We start from the raw sequence: 16,923 nt of genomic DNA, 5'->3' as shown, positions 1-16,923 counted from the left end.
TTAAGGAGAGAATATTACAAGCAGCCAGGAAGAAACAATTTGAATATTGTGGAAATGCAATCAGAATAACCCAGGATCTGGCAGCTTCTACACTGAGGGATCGAAGGGCTTGGAATGTGATATTTCGGAGGTCAAGGGAGCTGGGATTAAAACCAAGAGTCACCTACCCAGCAAAACTGAGTATCATGTTTCAGGGGGAAATATATGGTCATTCAGTGGAATAGAGGACTTTCAAGCATTCTTGCTGAAAAAAACCAGAGTTGAATAAAAAATCTGACATGCAGACACAAGAAGGAAGAGAAGCATGAGAAGGTAAACAGGGAAAAGGAATCATAAGGAACTTATCAAAGTTGAACTATTAACATTCCTACATGGAAAAATGATAATTGTAATTTATGAAAGTTTTATCAGTAGTTGGAGGGATTAGAAATATATATATGTATATATATATATATGTGTGTCTATATATGAGGGTATATGGGCATATGAATACATATGTGAATGTGTGTATATATGTTTACAGGTATACATAGATAGAGGGCATGGGACCAATTTAACAGGAAGGGATGATACTTAAAAGGTGAAATTAAGAGGTGAGAGGAATATAATGAGAGGAGATGGGGAGAGACAGATTGGGGCAAACAATCTCATACAGAAGAGGCAAGGGAAAATGGTTACAATGGAGGGGAAGAATAGGAAGGTAAAAGGGAATGGGTCAACCTTATTCCCATTGAATCTGGCTTGAGGAGGGAGTGAAATACACACTAAATAGGGGATCTCACCTTCCAGGAGAATAGGCGGGGAAGGGCATGAGAGGGGGGATGATGGAAGGGAGGGCAGGCTGGGGGGGAGGGAAGTTGGAAGCACCCACTTTTGAAAAGGGACAGGATCAAAGTAGAGAATAGAACAAGTGGGAGGTGGGATAGGAGGGAGGAAATATAGTTAGTCTTTTACAATATATCTACTACGTTATTGTTTTGCATTAGCCGCACATGTACAACCTATACTGAACTGCTTGTCTTCCCAGTGGGGGTGGGTGGCAGGGGGGGAAGGGAATGAATCTGGAATTGAAAGTTTTAAAATCAGATATTCAAATATATATATATATATGTGTGTGTGTGTGTGTGTGTGTGTGTGTGTGTGTATATATATACTATTATTAATACCATCTTACATGTAATTAAGAAATAAGATATACAGGCACTGAGGCATAGAGATTCACTGGAAAAGTCGAAACAGGTATGGGAGGAAATATGGGAGAGAGCAGAGTGGAGGAGGGGATATCCTGTGGGACTGCTGTTTTGGGGGATGGGTGGGGGAAAAACGGGGAGAAAATTTGTAACTCAAAATCTGGCGGAAATGAGTGATGTAAATCAGAAGTTAATAAAGCATTAAAAAAATTAAATTAAAATAAAAATTAAAAAAAAATCATTTGGGTTCATCAAAGTTCATCTTTGCCAAATAAGACAGAATTGGAGATCCCTGAAGTGCAGGACTGTTAATTAGCTTAACACTATATAACTGCCAGGTATCTGGAAGTTTTTCTTAATGTTTATTTCAGGAATTGTTCCCTTCCCTTGGCCTTACATTATCAGAAAGGGGAGCAGAGGGTGGGGTTGCAAGAGCTGCAGAACTTCAGAGAGAATGTCTTTACTTTTCTGAAAAGTTGTTGGGTTTCACTCTTAATGAATAGATATGCTAGATGATTTTTAAGGTATTTCTTATTTTAAGACTGGGACACTTATTTTGATTTCAGAGAGTAAGACACACAAGTTTTAGCATTTATCTATAATTTGCAGTTTTCATGCAAATAAAATATATTTCGGGAGATTTTGTTAGGTGCTCAGGTCCCTGAGACCTGCAGCACAAATTATTCCTTTCATCAGCATGAAAGTTCTGAATAAGTGACATTAGTACTTATTTGTCTTGATTTTCCCCCATGAATTTAGGTTAGCAAAATTAGTGAAATAAGTTTTGAAAAATTTCCATTTTCTCTATTTTTCTTTCTTTCAAGGGAGGGTTTATTAGAGGAGGAGGCATATAAAGAAATGACTGTGTTGTTTAAAAAGGACATTAATTTTTATAACTTCCTCAGTTTATGTAATTAGCATTATCATTTATATTCGAAAGTGGCCTCATTAATAGTTTCTGATAATGGCAAGTTAAATTAGACAGTAATCCCACTTAAAATTTTCTTCATGAAGATATTCTTTTTTGCCCTTTATTATTGTAGTTTCTATGTAACCTTATTTTATCTTTTTTTCTGATAGTTGTCACATATTGCTTTCATATTAAATAAAACCTGTTGGCTTTAAAGCCTATCATCTTATAAACCGTACTTACACTTATTAGTGGTCATTAACGTGTGAAAGAATAATTTATTGGTTTGATTCTTGAGGTGTGACAAATGGGAGACCATTAGAATTTGAGGATTATTTTAACAATGACAAAAAAGTCATTGATTTTACAGGTAATGGGAATGAAGAGTTAGTTTTTGATCTCTTCTAAAAAAATTTGCTTTATTTTCCTACAATTCCAGTGATATTTATTGTCAGTCACCTAATATGACTGATTGTTATCAAACATATTGAGTGAATCCCTTCTTTATATTCTACCTTTCAGCAATCTCTCTCTGAACCTTAAAATAGTGGTAAAGTGCAGGCCATGAGGGAAACATGGGAGAAATGAATAAAACTTGTGCTTTAAGACTTTCTCCTTCATTTTCTCTAAAGAAAAAATATGTTCAAAGAGTGCTGTTAATATCATTCATCTTTTGGAAAGGAAAAAATATCCAAAGGTCATAATTGTGTTTTTTTTATGTTGATTAATAATGAATATGTTTGATTCATGGCTCTTTTTTTCTGCTTCTATAGTTATGTGAGGAACTCTTTGAGAAAATCAATGATAACAGTAATGAGGAAATGTCTTACTCTGTCGAGGTGAGTAGTACTAGATTGAAAGCAGAAGTGTCAGCAGTAGCTACATATCTGAGCATTTGAAATAAAATTCATTTTCTGCCTATTTTTATAACAATGATTCCCCCCTTAAGTGTTTAAATCAGTACAGTTTTGCAATAGCTATGATTTCATCTAATTTGTTTAGTATTATTTATTAGACATTATGTGTTACAATGGAAATTTAGTAGTCTATAGACCAAGGTTCTCTTCCTAATTCAAATATATTTAATTCGGCAGCCTTTTATGAAATGTTCGGTGGTATGTACTAGAGATTCAGAGATAGATTCTGATACTAATTTTTTGTAAGACCTCAAACCAGTTAATTAAACCAAAATGAAACCAGTGTTTTTTTTTTCCTTGTCCATAAAATGATGACTTTTGACTATTGATGGGATTTAGATAATCTCTAAGGTAAAACTTTTTATAGCTCTTAAATTCTGTGAATGGTACTCTACTAGATTCTAGATCAGATATGGATTTAAATAATGAGAATTGAGAACTCCATGTTCGAGATAGAACATTTCCAAGGGAGATTACCTTGTTCGGAACTTGGGAAGTGTTTTTTATTCTTATTTTTTCAGCCAAAGTTAAGACAAGGTCTCTCTTAGAAATAAAGATTATAACTCTTTACTAGTACAGAACACGCGGAGCATCTTGTGCCTAACCTTCAAGACTCTGACACTTGGAAATGTTCTGACTAAATAAATTTTACGTCTTTAACATTTTGAAATACCCTGTTAATGTGTTTCTGAAGCTGGGAGAAGCAGGTTCTGTGGGATGTTTTGTGGTGGACAAAGCTGATCTTAAGTCGCACACTTCCAACTCGGAGCTGAAAGCTTATTTTCTCTCCTAGTTTTGGTCCTGCTTTGACATATTTATCAGGAGTCTTGATTTAAGACAGGAGACCATATTTTGACATTTCCCTAGGACTCCTCCCTTATTCTCTGACTGGCCTGTCATTGGAGCCTTGTGCAGGTTCTCTTTGCCCCTGGGGGGCAGAGGCACAGACATCTTTTTACTGATAATGATTTGCCTTTTGGCAAATACATAGTGATCATGAATTAATATCAGGGGGAGATAATATGTGTCTCTTTAAAAACATGTGGTTCCTATTATTAGCGTCTTGATTGGGGAAATAAAAATTGAAGGAAGGATGCCAACATGGCTAAATAATATTGATGTTGAAGTTCCTTTTGTTGACCAGTCTCTTAATACTGATCTTCCTTTAAATAATGTGCCTGTCTTTGTGCTTTTATAAAAATGTTTAATTCTCTACTGCAGTCACTACAATCAGTATAATAGGCTTAGCCTGACACTCAGATATCATACTACCTTTTTTTCCCCCCAAAAGAATGCTATCCTTGTTTATTGTACTGTGGTGAGTCTGAAAGTCTTGCCCAATCTATCATTGATCTCCTTTTAACTCCCTTGGGCATTTTCCTTTTACCTGAGTTATGCTAACAATTGTAAATCTTAAAGAATACCGCCTTGTGATAATGTATTTAGAAAGAGGTACATGGTTTTTACAAATATTTTGAATCGAAAGTCAGCTTCTAAATATTCTAAATTTAGTCCTAATGCTATAAATGATTTTAAAAAAACCTTTGGCAAATTGCATTTTTCATAATTATTTCTCAAAAATCATGGACAATTTGTGTCTATAGAATTTATGGCCAGAATTGATGGACTAAATATGGAAAATACAAGATTTTTAAACATTCTCAATGTGTGAATTTGTTTTTTTGACTATGAGTGTTTGTTGCAAGGACTTTATTTTCCCTTTTCTTCTTTTTCGTATTTTCCCTGGTAGATAGGGTGGGATGAGGAGAAGGAGTGGAATGGAAAATTTTTTGAAATTTAGTGAAAAGAAAAGAAATGATAGGGTAAAACATTTGAACCTACAAATTGAAACATGCAGTTTTCTTTACGTTGGACCACAATAAGCACAGTATGATTCTGAATGAACTATACGGTGCTTTAACATGTGTATTATTTAATACTGGTTGAAGATTAAAAGCTGAAATAATAGAGAACTGACTAATATAGAGTCTAGGTATTGGTACAAATAGACTTTTAAAAAATCAAATTCTTGCCATAGAATGATAATAATTAACATTATTAATAATGATATAAGAATAACTTTATGACCCTGGACAAACTAATTTAATCTCTCCTAGCCTCAATTTCCTTATTTACAAAATGGGCATAATAATAGTACCTACCTTGTTTTAAGGTTGTTGTAGGGATCAACTGAGATTACATGTAAAGTGTTTTGTAAACTTTAAAAGTGCTCCATAAGTGCTAGGTAATGTTATGATAGCTGACATTTATGTAGTGCTTTGAAGTTTGCGAAGCACTTTATATGTATTATCTCATTTTATTTTCACAACCACCTTTTTAGATAAGTCTGTCAACTGATTCTCATGATTACACAGCTAGTCAGTATCTGAGACAGAAAGCTAACCCAGAGATTCCTGGCTGTATATGCAACCCTAGCCCTGACAGCATAATGATTCTTTCAGAGGTATTTATCAGGACCTTTAGGCTGCTGGCATGTGGGAAAAGTAGGGTTACAGAAGAATGTCTTCACCTTCCTGCTACCTGTGGCAGCAAGGCCAAGGGCTAAGTGTCCTGGTTTGACTTGGAATGCCTTTTGGCTCCTGAAGTAAACTGATATAGAGAGGAAATTTTATCATGTTGCTTTTTGTTGTGGATCAAAAAGCACATCTTTCAAGGCCATCAGTTTAGAATATTTTCATTAGTGGTGGTCAGATGAAGGAAAGTAAATGGAAGAAAGGCAGAAGAAAGAGAAATGGAGGCAGCATTAAAGATTCTTTCTCAGACCTCCTGTAGACAAACATGTTTGTAAGTTACGCGTAAGTTGGCATTTAAAATGCCTTTGTTGCTGAGGGCACAGAGTTGTGATCTTCCCCTCTCTGGATTTTAGCTGTGGTTACTGGATAGCTTGAAGGCTAGTTGCTTCTCTTCTGCCTCTCTTTCCTGCTAGCCTTCTTAGCATCTAGTGCCACTATTAACACACATCTCATCTCTGCAGGGAATCTTTCTTCACTTTTGGGGGGCACACCAGAAAGAAAATAAGTAGAGCCTTTCATATTTTGCTTTTCAAAGGGTCCTAGACCTAGTCCTAGTGGGAGCATAGTATTCTTCTAAATTTAGGAAAACTTGGGGTGACTAGGTGGTACAGTGAATAGAGCACTGGCCCTGGAATTAGGAGGATCTGAGTTTGGGTCCAACCTCAGACACTTCACACACACACACACACACACACACACACACACACACACACACACACACACAAAACTAGCCGTGTGACCTTGGGCAAGTCACTTAACCCCAGTTGCCCTCCAAAAGGCAAAAAATATTTTTTTAATTTAGGAAAACTCTTTTTAATTAAATTTTATTTTTAGATCACATTATCTTCCTCCCACTTCCCCTTGCACCAGCAGTCTCTTTCTTTCAAGTCTTCTTATTGATTTCTCTTATTTATTCATAGGTGAGTTACATGGAAATTTACTGTGAGAGGGTACGGGATTTGCTAAATCCAAAAAATAAGGGTAATTTGAGAGTCCGAGAGCATCCTCTTCTTGGACCCTACGTGGAAGACTTATCTAAGCTGGCAGTTACTTCTTACACAGATATTGCAGACCTCATGGATGCTGGGAACAAAGCCAGGTACGAGCAGAAAGTAGGGGCACAGTGTGACTCCCTTTGCTCCCTGTTGAGGGACCAAAGATGTATTCTTGGCTCTGAAATTTACTTTTATTGTGAAATCTTATGAACTCCTGAATCTGCTTAAAAAATTCATTGTGTTGTATCTTCCTTCATGTGAGATGATAAAAATGCTTTGTACACTCCCTGACACATAGAAAGTGCTTATTCTCTTCCTTTTCCCTTCCCATTCACATCAGAATCCCTCACTTAGGTAACATACTAGTTCTTTGATTTTGTGGCTCTGATGACGTACAGTAAATTATTAGTCATCAGCTCATCATGATATTCCTGGGAGAATAAATTCTTGAATAAATGAACATTTTATGATCAATAAAAATTTGTTATTTCAGTGATTTCTAAGGTGGCAGCTACACTAGATAAAGAAGCTCTGCTAAGTTGTCTTTGGGAGTGGAAGAGGACTCTTTGAGTTCAGAGAATAAGTAGCTATTCACACTGGATTAAAGTATTTGAAGTTGTTGGCCTGTAGTGTGAACTCTGCTATCTTTTCTTACTTTCCAAGATCTCCATCCAGTGCTGAGTCTATGTATTCATATTTTCATCTAGGACGGTGGCAGCTACCAACATGAATGAGACCAGTAGCCGTTCCCATGCTGTATTCACCATTGTTTTTACTCAGAAGAAACTTGATTCTGAAACTAACCTCTCAACAGAGAAGGTAAGAAGAACATTAGTGAGTGGGTTTTGAGGTGTCGGACAAGGACAAGAACTATAGAAATTGATTCACCTTTTGCTTTATATGTCCCATGGAAGGGGAAAAAGTTGCTGTGCTCACTTTTCCTGAAGTGTTTCATTTGGTTACTTCCACTTTTCAAGTCATTCTGATGTTTGGTCATTAGTTCTGAGGTGAAATTAGAAGATAGTCAGGAAAGAAGAATTCATAACTTTTCATCTCAAAGGTTACCAGATGACAGAAAGTGAAGCAAATCCTTTTGAACAGAAATTTATCAGTCTTTTTGCTTGACATTGACTACTTAATTATTGCCTCCTTAACTGTTTGGTGGTACCAGACCTATTTCATCTGAGGTGGGATAATGCCACCATGAAATTTTTGTATAAGAAAGAAGTGCACATTTTAGGCTGGAAGAGAGCCCTTAATAGCCATTGACTCCCACTCTCTCCCTTTGTAGATTAGGAAAAAAAACCCAGAGAATTTGAGGACTGTGTCTGGGTTAGCCTAGATAAGAGAAACTTGAAGAACTTTAACTGTCTTCAAGTATTTGAAGAACTGTCACATGAAATAAAGATTCCATATTTTTCTAATAAGTACCAACAGGTAGACCTCAAAACAGTCATATTATGTTGGAGAGAATAAGAGTTCAGTTCAATTTAAGATACATTTCCTAACAATTAGAACTGCTTAAAAGTGGAATGGTTGGTTTTGGAAGATAGGAATTTCTGGATACTAAAATTCTTTAATTGGAAACTTGATGACCATTTGTCAGGGATGTTATATTGTAGATTCCTATAATCCAAGCTTTGGATTATAGGACCTCTGAGATTCTTTCCAACTCAGAGAATCTACAATGCTACTTAAAAAAATTACTATGCCCAGTGTTGTCAAATATTTCCTTTTCTATTTCCTAAAAAAAAAAAATTACCTTTTTGAGGTTCAAGAATTTTATTATTTGAGGCTTTTGTAAATAAATCACTATTTTATCCATGACTTTTATGATTGTATAGACCTCAACCATTTACCTTCTCAACTTTCAACTTTTACAGATAAAATCATTTCCCCTTTTAAATATTTCTTCCTATAGAACTGCATTCAGTCCCTTGCCCTTCCAGTTGCCTTTATGTAGATCTTCTGTGGGTCACTTATGTTACCTGTGTGTTTCCTTACCAGGTTAGCAAGATCAGTTTGGTGGATCTGGCTGGAAGTGAAAGAGCTGACTCAACTGGTGCCAAAGGGACACGATTAAAGGTAATAGTCAAAATGAGTGGGCTAGACAGTGTGTCATCAAAGTTCAGAGACAGTACCAACCATGTGTTAGAATAATTGGGACAGTACTTTGTGGAGAGAAAGTAGTATTTGTCTTGGACCTGGAGGGATAGAAATCATTTAGATAGATGGAGAAAAGTGGGAAGGCATTCTTAGGCCACAGCAGGAGCAAATATATGGAAGAAGACTTAAGGAAAGAGGGAGATAGGTGATATTATTATTTCCATTTTACATTTGAGGAAACTGAGGCAGATTGGTTTAGTGGCTTGCCCAGGGTCGCACAACTAGTTAGTGTCTGAGTCTGAATTTTAACTTAGGTATTCCTCACTCCAGGCCTAGTGCTCTATCCACTATGCTGCCTCTAAGGTTGAGCAGAGCTAATTTGAGGAAATGTAAGAGGACTATTTAGGTAGCAAAGAAAATTAATAATGAGGGGATGGCTAGGTGGCACAGTGAATAGAGCACTGGCCCTGGAATCAGGAGGACCTGAGTTCAAATCTGGCCTCAGACACTTAACACTTACCAGCCTTGTGACCTTGGGCAAGTCACTTAACCCCAATTGCCCTGCCTTCCCCCTCCAAAAAGAAAAAAAAATTAATAATGAGGAATTCCATTCAATGTTTATTTACCTATTATATGCAAAGCACTCTTTTGGAAACTGGACATATAGCCAGATCCTCTTGACCCCCACATAAAAACCCAAAAAGCCCAGTCCCTGACCTAGAGATGATTCCATTCTATTGAGGGATGCATCATGTACCCATATAAGTAAATACAAGGGAATGGTTGAGCAACTACATCAGCTTGGATGAGTTAACTAACTGTAGCATCCTCTGTTTAAGCTTGTAATACTTTGGGAGGCTGCTGGAGGTGTGAATTGTCTAGAAGCTGACTGTGTTCTGGATCTAGACGGATTTCTAGAGCCGTTCTGATAAACTGACAAATGGAATAGAGGGAAAATTAGGAGTCAAAATTTCATTTGAATTTCTGGTCCTAAGTGCAGATGAGTCACCAGTTAGTGCGTGTGTGACTTAGAAGTCGTTTCACTTCTGTGGAACCTTGTCATCTCTTAATGATCTGTCCATTTGCTTTTTGAGTAAATTGTTCCTTATTCTATTTTTAAAAAATGTATGGGAACTAGTTTTATTTAGATTTTTTTTTGCACTTTAAAGAAACAATAACTTTTGGTAGAATTAAGAGTACAATGTTAAAAGAAATTTCTTTAATGTATTGTAATCCAGTACTGAGAAAGGCACATTGGAATATTGGAAGCTCTTCATTATATAACTTCTGGTTTGTTGTTTGTTTTTTTTTCTAGGAAGGAGCAAATATCAATAAATCTCTTACAACTCTGGGCAAAGTCATTTCAGCCTTGGCAGAAGTGGTAAGTTTTTCAGTACTGTGTTCTGAAGGAATAATTTGTCTAATCTGCTAACATATGTAATAGTAATATCACAGTGTTATTTAATTATTCTACCAATTTTAGGTGTTTGTTATCTAGGTAACATATGACCTAACAATCTATATCAATCTAATAATAAGATTTAGAAAAAAGATTTAGAAGAGGATTTTGAAGTGTGAAAGAAACCAGAGAAGGCAAAAATCTAGGACAGAACTTCTTTGACTAGCTTGAAGTTGATTTCCCTTTCACCCCTTGTATGGAGAAACAGCTAATGGTGGAGTGGACTTCATGAGGCCATCTGGTTCAACTAGCTAATTTTCATGTGCAGAAACTGAGTTAGCTATGGAGTGACTAATCGGGAATCACATGGGCAGCGAGTGGGAGAAATGTGTCTTAAACCCTGGTCCTTTGACTAGAGCTAGGCTCTTTCCTCTGCACCACAGTGAAGATAGCATGTTTGCTCTCTGATGGTGGGTTGAGATTTTTAGAACTGGTTGGCCCAAAGGTTCTTTGAGAATACTGGCAATTTTGAGGGCCACATAGAGAGTGGAAGGTTTTAAAAATCTTTTTGTTCTCCCTTCCCCATCCAGTGCCAGTGGACCCATAGTAATTTTCTTATATATGTATGCAGCATTTAGAGTGAAAAACTAAGAAAGCATTAAAGTCTGTATGCCTTGATCTCTTTGACTATTGCTTTAAAGACAATATTCACTGTAAATTCTCTCCAGATTTTACAGCTAAATTGTTTTTTATTATTATAGTCAGAAGCTTACTCTGTTCTTTTTCTCTTCTTTGAATGCTTCCAACTTTAGGATAACTGCACCAGCAAGGTATGGTGGGGCTTGGCAGGGATGAACAGAGAGCTGTTAAATCAACTGCTGGGATTCCAGATGGTCAGCAAGGGTGTAGGAAGGCAGGAGTTAGGGCTGTAACCTTCACAGATATTTGGGTTAGTCATTTTCTTGTGCTCATATTCAGGATTACCATTAGGAGAGGCCAAAAAGAATGAGACTAAACACTAAAAGCTCGAGTACTATACTGTACTTAATATTTGCTGGGCTAGAGCTAGAATGAGAAATTAAAAGATAACAGAGAAATGTGCAAGAGAGTTTTTGCTTTCTAGTGATATGGCCTTGGAGTTGGACTTTTGATTCAGAGGAGCTCAGTAACATTTAGATGAGTTTTGTACTTTTAATAATAATACCTTTTGACAAAGTCAACCACAAATAATTTTGATGATATTTTAACCTGTAACTATAGATGGCAGATCTCTAGCCATACTTTTTTCACAAATACTACAGATTTTCTTAAAAAATAAGCATCCCTTAATAGTTGTTTGTTGATAACAAAAAAGATTCAGGATATGGACAGCATTTATATTGAAATGCACCTTTACATCTTGAATTATATAGGTTTGTTTGTACTCTCTCTACTTCTAAAAACTAACTTCATAAAACCTATAGTCATCTTTGTGCAGAGACTTGAAAAACTTCACCAAAACTTAGAAAACCTGTTTGCTGCTATGTTTTGCACTCTTGTGTGAATTTTTTTCAAATTTCTAACCCTGTACCCAGTAGGGATGATTCACATTGATAAAAGTCAATCAACGTAGTGAGTAAAGCACTGGCCCTGGAGTCAAGAGGACTTGAGTTCGGTTCTGGCCTCAGACACTTAACACCCACACAAAAAATCTAGCCGTGTGACCTTGGGCAAGTTACTTAACCCCAATTGCCCTCAAAAAAGCAAAAAAAAAAAGTCAATCAACAAGCATTCATTAATAACCTGCTGTAAATCAAGCATTGTAAATTAGACACTAGGACTACAGGCACAGAGTGAAACATTCCCTGCTTTCTAGGGACTTCTGTCCTCTAGAGAGGATGCAGCATGTCCACAGATAAGTAAGTAAAGAACAAAGACAAAATATATATATATATATACATACAGTGATTTGGGGAAGAAGTGCTAACAGTTGAATGAGATTAGGAAAGAACTCTTGAAGGAAGTGATCCTTGGGGATGGGGGGAGGTGTGTCTCAGAGTGTTTAGAGGCAGAAGTTAAGAGAAGGGACATTGCAGACTTGGGGGATGGACAGTGCAGAGACATAGGGGCTAAGATAGAATGTCATAGAGAGGATATTGAGCAGGCCTATTTGACTGAAATGGTGTGTGTATAAAGCAGAGTGATGTGGCCTAAGCCTGGAGAAGATAGAATCAGATTGTGAAGTACATTAAATGCCAAGTGGAGGGATTTTTGTATTTTATTCTAAAGACGGTAATGACCCACTAAAGCTTCTTGAGCAGCCAATTGACATGGTCAAACTTAGGAATATCAGTTTGGTTGCTGTGTTGAGGGGGTAAGACTCAATGCTATTTTCAGTAGTTCAGATGATGAGAACATGAAGTGAGCTAGTTGTGGTGTGAGGAGAGAGAAAGGAACAGAGTGGAGAACTGGGGCAGCCTCAAAGGCTTGGCAACGATTGAAATATCAGAGGGTGGATGAGTGAGTGAGGAAGAGAGAGGGTCCAAAACAGAGGTCTGAAGAGCCCTATGCATAAGGGACAGGGCAAGGTGATGACCCTGCAGAGTCACCCATGAAGGTGTTAGGGTGAGAACCACCTTAGAGCAGGCTCATAAAGTTGTAGAGCAAGGGAGTGGGCAGTAATGTCAGATGCTGCAGAGAGGCCAGACAGTGTGAGGACTAAGGGAAAAAGACCTGGGGGTTTAAGCAATAAAAAGACCCATCAACTGGGGAAGAGGGAAGCCAAGTTTCAAGGGGTTGTAAAAGGAATGGTAGTTGACAACATGATAGCGGTAAATGTAGACAGCTTTTTCTTGGAGTTTGGTTGTGGAAGGAGTAATAGAAGATAATAACTTGAATAATAATAGAGAATGATAGCTTGAAAGGACAGTAGAATCAATTTTAGGTTGTTTTATTTTTAAGATAAGGAAAATCTTGGATATGTTTGAAGACATCAGGGGAGGAGTCAGTGGAAAAGGGGAGAAAGGGATAAGGGGGGATAATTGAAGGTGACAGGCTGCCAGAGAAAAGGGGTGTGGGGGAAGATGAAGAACACAAATAGGGGATGGAATTGGCAGGGAAAATGGCCACCTAGGTCTCTAAGATTTACAGTGTGGATGTTTATATGTATGTGTGTGTATGTACATTGTGTACATTTTTTTTTTTTTTGCTTTTTGGAGGGCAGTTGGGGTTAAGTGACTTGCCCAAAGTCACAGCTATTTTTTGTGTTAAGTGTCTGAGGCCAGATCCGAGCCCAGGTCCTCCTGACTCCAGGGCCAGTGCTCTATTCACTGTGCCACTTAGCCATCCCTCATTGTGTACATTTTCTATGTGCATACATGTGTGTGTATGCATATGCATGGTCAGCACCAAGAACATGTCAGAGTTGGGATTTGAACTCTGTTCTTCTTGATTTCAAGTTCAGACTCTACCTACCATACCACACTACCATTGTCACCAAAAACACACTGCATATTTTAATTTGTTTTAACAGACATATTGTTGTGCTCTTTTAAGAAGTTTAACAACTTGGATAACTTTTGGACTAAATTGTAAGATTTTTCCTTTTTTGGCTGTTGCTTTTGGATTTTCCACATTCCACTGGTTTTTAATCTTTCACATTCCTATTAAGGGAAAAAAAAAGCTATTTCAGATTATTCATGTTTAAATGAATACTATTGGGGTGGCTAGGTGGTGCAGTGAATAGAGTACCAGCCCTGGAGTCAGGAGGACCTGAGTTCAAATTCGGCATTAGACATTTGACACAATTACTAGCCGTGTGACCTTGGGCAAGTCACAACCCCAATTGCCCAGATTTCCCCCCTCCAAAAAGCAAAAAAAAAGAAAAAGAAAAGTATTAAATTATTAGATTATTAAATCTACTTCAGGTTATCATTATTATTATTATTATTGTTCTCATAGTTTCGGTGTGAAGTGGATTATAGAGTTCTCCAGTGTTTAGTAAGATGATTCTCTTCCCTTTAGAAAGGGACTTTTTCTAAAGCTTCATTTGCTGATTGGTTTATTAACAAATACTGATTGAGAACCTCCTCTTTGCAAGGTACTGCACTGTGTGTATTTTGTGAAGACAACTTTTCAGAGTTTATTGTTGATTCCTGTTCAGTGCTATCTTCCCATTTGGTATATTCTAGCCACTGGTTCTGTAATAGAGTCTAATTAGTCATGGGGAAAAGATAAGCATTTAATTTGTGGAGAATTCCCAAATTGGTTGCCATTTTTATAAATCCTTTACTTTTCAATGACTTTGTAAGTATGATTCTTTTCTTTTTTTTAATAGAGTAAAAAGAAGAAAAAAACAGATTTTATTCCATACAGAGATTCTGTTCTGACTTGGCTCCTTCGAGAGAATCTAGGTAAGGCTCATGTGACCACTGCTTTAGGATTATTCATGCTATGCGATGATTAGTCACTTCTCTTTGTAATTTGGTGGACAAGCAATAATTTTGAGAACCTGACTTGAATGCTTTACAATCATTTTCATCCTTCACCTTTATTGCATTTGTTGGATTTGCATATTATTGCTCCTTTCTCTCCACTCTTCACTTATTTATTTAGGTGTAGTCATTTTTTAAAATTTTGAATCCCAAATTCTCTCCCTTCCTTTGGTTGGGCACCTCCTTCACCCATTGAGAAGGCAAATGCCCATAATACATGTGGAGTTCTGCACAGTGTGCTTCTATATTAACCGTTTTGGGGGAAAAAAAAAACCAGGAAAAACAAGAAAGTGAAAAACAACATGCTTCAGTAAACACTCAGAATGTTATTATTCTTTTTAATCATCATGGCTGCACTTACCTATGGAGTAAACTAGGACAGTGACATTTTGAATAAAACTTTCCCTTCCTCGGATGATGTGATTTAAGGTAATTGATGCTTCATCTTTCTAGGTGGGAACTCTCGCACTGCAATGGTTGCTGCCCTCAGCCCAGCAGATATCAACTATGATGAAACTTTGAGCACTTTAAGGTATACTAATCTGAGTGAGTTAAGCAAGATAATGTAGCCCTTTCATAAATCACTTAGAAGCACTAGGAATTTTCCTACTGTTGGTCTTCTTTTACATATGACATGGCACACCTCTCACATAGGAAAATTCTTTAGAATACCCCCTTACTCTCTGATATTAGTATTTTAATAGGGTTTTACTGTATTTGGTTTTCTTTTTCAGGGTCAATGACTTTCTGCTCATCCATAATCAGAGTAAAGATTTTTATGTCGATTATGTAAATTTGTTAGATATTAGTAAATGACTATCTTGAGATGTCCCATTTCTTTATCAAAAAAAAAAGTATCCCTGTTTATTATCTGCTGTTTGTCATGTCAGAAACACCCAAGTAATGGAGGAAAATGCTGATAAGGATGTGTAGAGATTAAAAGAAAAAATTCCTGCCAGAATGAGCGGAACATTATCTTTCCATTTATAAACAATTTCTCAGTTTAAATTAACTTGGACTTTTCTGGCCCTAATAGCACTAGTAAAATATTAGAATATGCAGAGCATTTTTTTGTTAATTTGTTTATTTTTTGTTTTCAACATTCACTTCCATATGTTTTACATTTTCTCCTTCCCCCTCCCCCCCCAAGATGTCATGCAGTCTTATATAGGCTTTACACATACATTCCTATTGAACGCATTTTCACATCAGTCATGTTGCATAGAAGAATTATAACAAATGGGAGAAACCATGAGAAATTAAAACAAACAAACAAAAACCCCAAACCCTGCTTTGTCCTGCATTCTGACTCCATAGTTCTTTCTATGGATGTGGATGGCATTTTCTATCCTGAGTCCTTTGGAATTGTTTTAGGTTCTTGTATTGCTGAGAAGGGCTCAATCTATCAAAATCAGTCATCACACACTGTGGCTGTTACTGTGTACAATGTTCTCCTGTTCTGTTCACTTCACTCAGTATCAGTTCATATAAGTCTTTCCAGGTTTTTCTGAAGTCTGCCTGCTCACCATTTCTTGTAGCACAATAGTATTCCATTATATTCATATACCACAACTTGTTCAGCCATTCCCCAATTAATGAGCATCCCCTCAATTTCCAGTTCTTGGACACCACAAAAAGAGCTGTTATAAGTATTTTTGTACATGTGGGTCCTTTTCCCATTTTTATGATCTCTTTGGGACACCAGAGCATTTTATTTTGAAATGATAGGATTATGTATTTGGAAACTTGAGTGTTTGTTGACCTGATCAGATAAATAAAATTACTTTTCATTTTGAATACAGATATGCAGATCGTGCAAAACAAATTAAATGCAATGCTGTCATCAATGAAGATCCCAATGCCAAGCTCGTTCGTGAACTGAAGGAGGAGGTCACAAGATTGAAAGACCTCCTGCGTGCTCAAGGGCTGGGAGATATCATTGATAGTAAGTCCATTGAGAATTATCTCGTAGAGTTCACTTGCTGCCTCTTCAGGGTTGGTGTCTCTGAAAGGCATCAGAGGTTCGTTGATTAAATAAAATGGTTTCATGGTGGGAGAGATTTTTGCTGAGAAAGAGGTCTGGGTAAAATAATCTGAGACAGAAGAATGGTGGATCTCAACATTTGTTTGAGTCCAGAGAATGCACAGTTCAGTCTTTATTAACTGTCACTTGTCCTGTCTTAGGTCTCCAATGAAATTATTGGGTCGGATAAACTCATTTTGTCTATAGAAAATAATTCGAATGTTTTAAACTTTAAGAAGTTGTACTCCCTGAAAATTCCCTTTGTATATACCAAGATTAACCTTGGGCTCATTATTAAAGGGCCTGTTAAGCAAGTTCATGAATTCTTCATATTTGGAGCCTATTGCTTACCTTTATGGCAGATTCTTGTTTGTTTA

The 16,923-nt window shown here is 36.8% G+C and overlaps 1 protein-coding gene across 10 annotated transcripts in view; it reads left to right on the top strand.

The window, feature by feature from the left end:
- Window positions 1-16,923, top strand: part of KIF1B (kinesin family member 1B) — a 204,491-nt gene that overhangs the window by 78,786 nt on the left and 108,782 nt on the right. For 6 of the 10 annotated variants that reach the window (XM_069079402.1, XM_069079405.1, XM_069079406.1 and 3 more), the window contains exons 5-13: window positions 2,874-2,939; window positions 6,472-6,650; window positions 7,254-7,365; window positions 8,554-8,631; window positions 9,968-10,033; window positions 10,864-10,881; window positions 14,367-14,442; window positions 14,977-15,055; window positions 16,326-16,468. In XM_069079402.1, coding sequence (XP_068935503.1) covers window positions 2,874-2,939; window positions 6,472-6,650; window positions 7,254-7,365; window positions 8,554-8,631; window positions 9,968-10,033; window positions 10,864-10,881; window positions 14,367-14,442; window positions 14,977-15,055; window positions 16,326-16,468 — 817 coding nt within the window. The remainder of the gene's footprint in view (window positions 1-2,873; window positions 2,940-6,471; window positions 6,651-7,253; window positions 7,366-8,553; window positions 8,632-9,967; window positions 10,034-10,863; window positions 10,882-14,366; window positions 14,443-14,976; window positions 15,056-16,325; window positions 16,469-16,923) is intronic. The other 4 variants (XM_069079404.1, XM_069079407.1, XM_069079410.1 and 1 more) reach the window with 1 other exon arrangement.

This window comes from Petaurus breviceps, unplaced genomic scaffold, assembly GCF_028583685.1.
Source record: "Petaurus breviceps papuanus isolate PSGF00001 unplaced genomic scaffold, PetGlider_PUasm1.0 91041, whole genome shotgun sequence".
In the NCBI taxonomy this organism is placed as follows: domain Eukaryota; kingdom Metazoa; phylum Chordata; class Mammalia; order Diprotodontia; family Petauridae; genus Petaurus; species Petaurus breviceps.
Note: the sequence above shows the minus strand (reverse complement) of the source record. Positions and strands in the feature narration are given on the sequence as shown.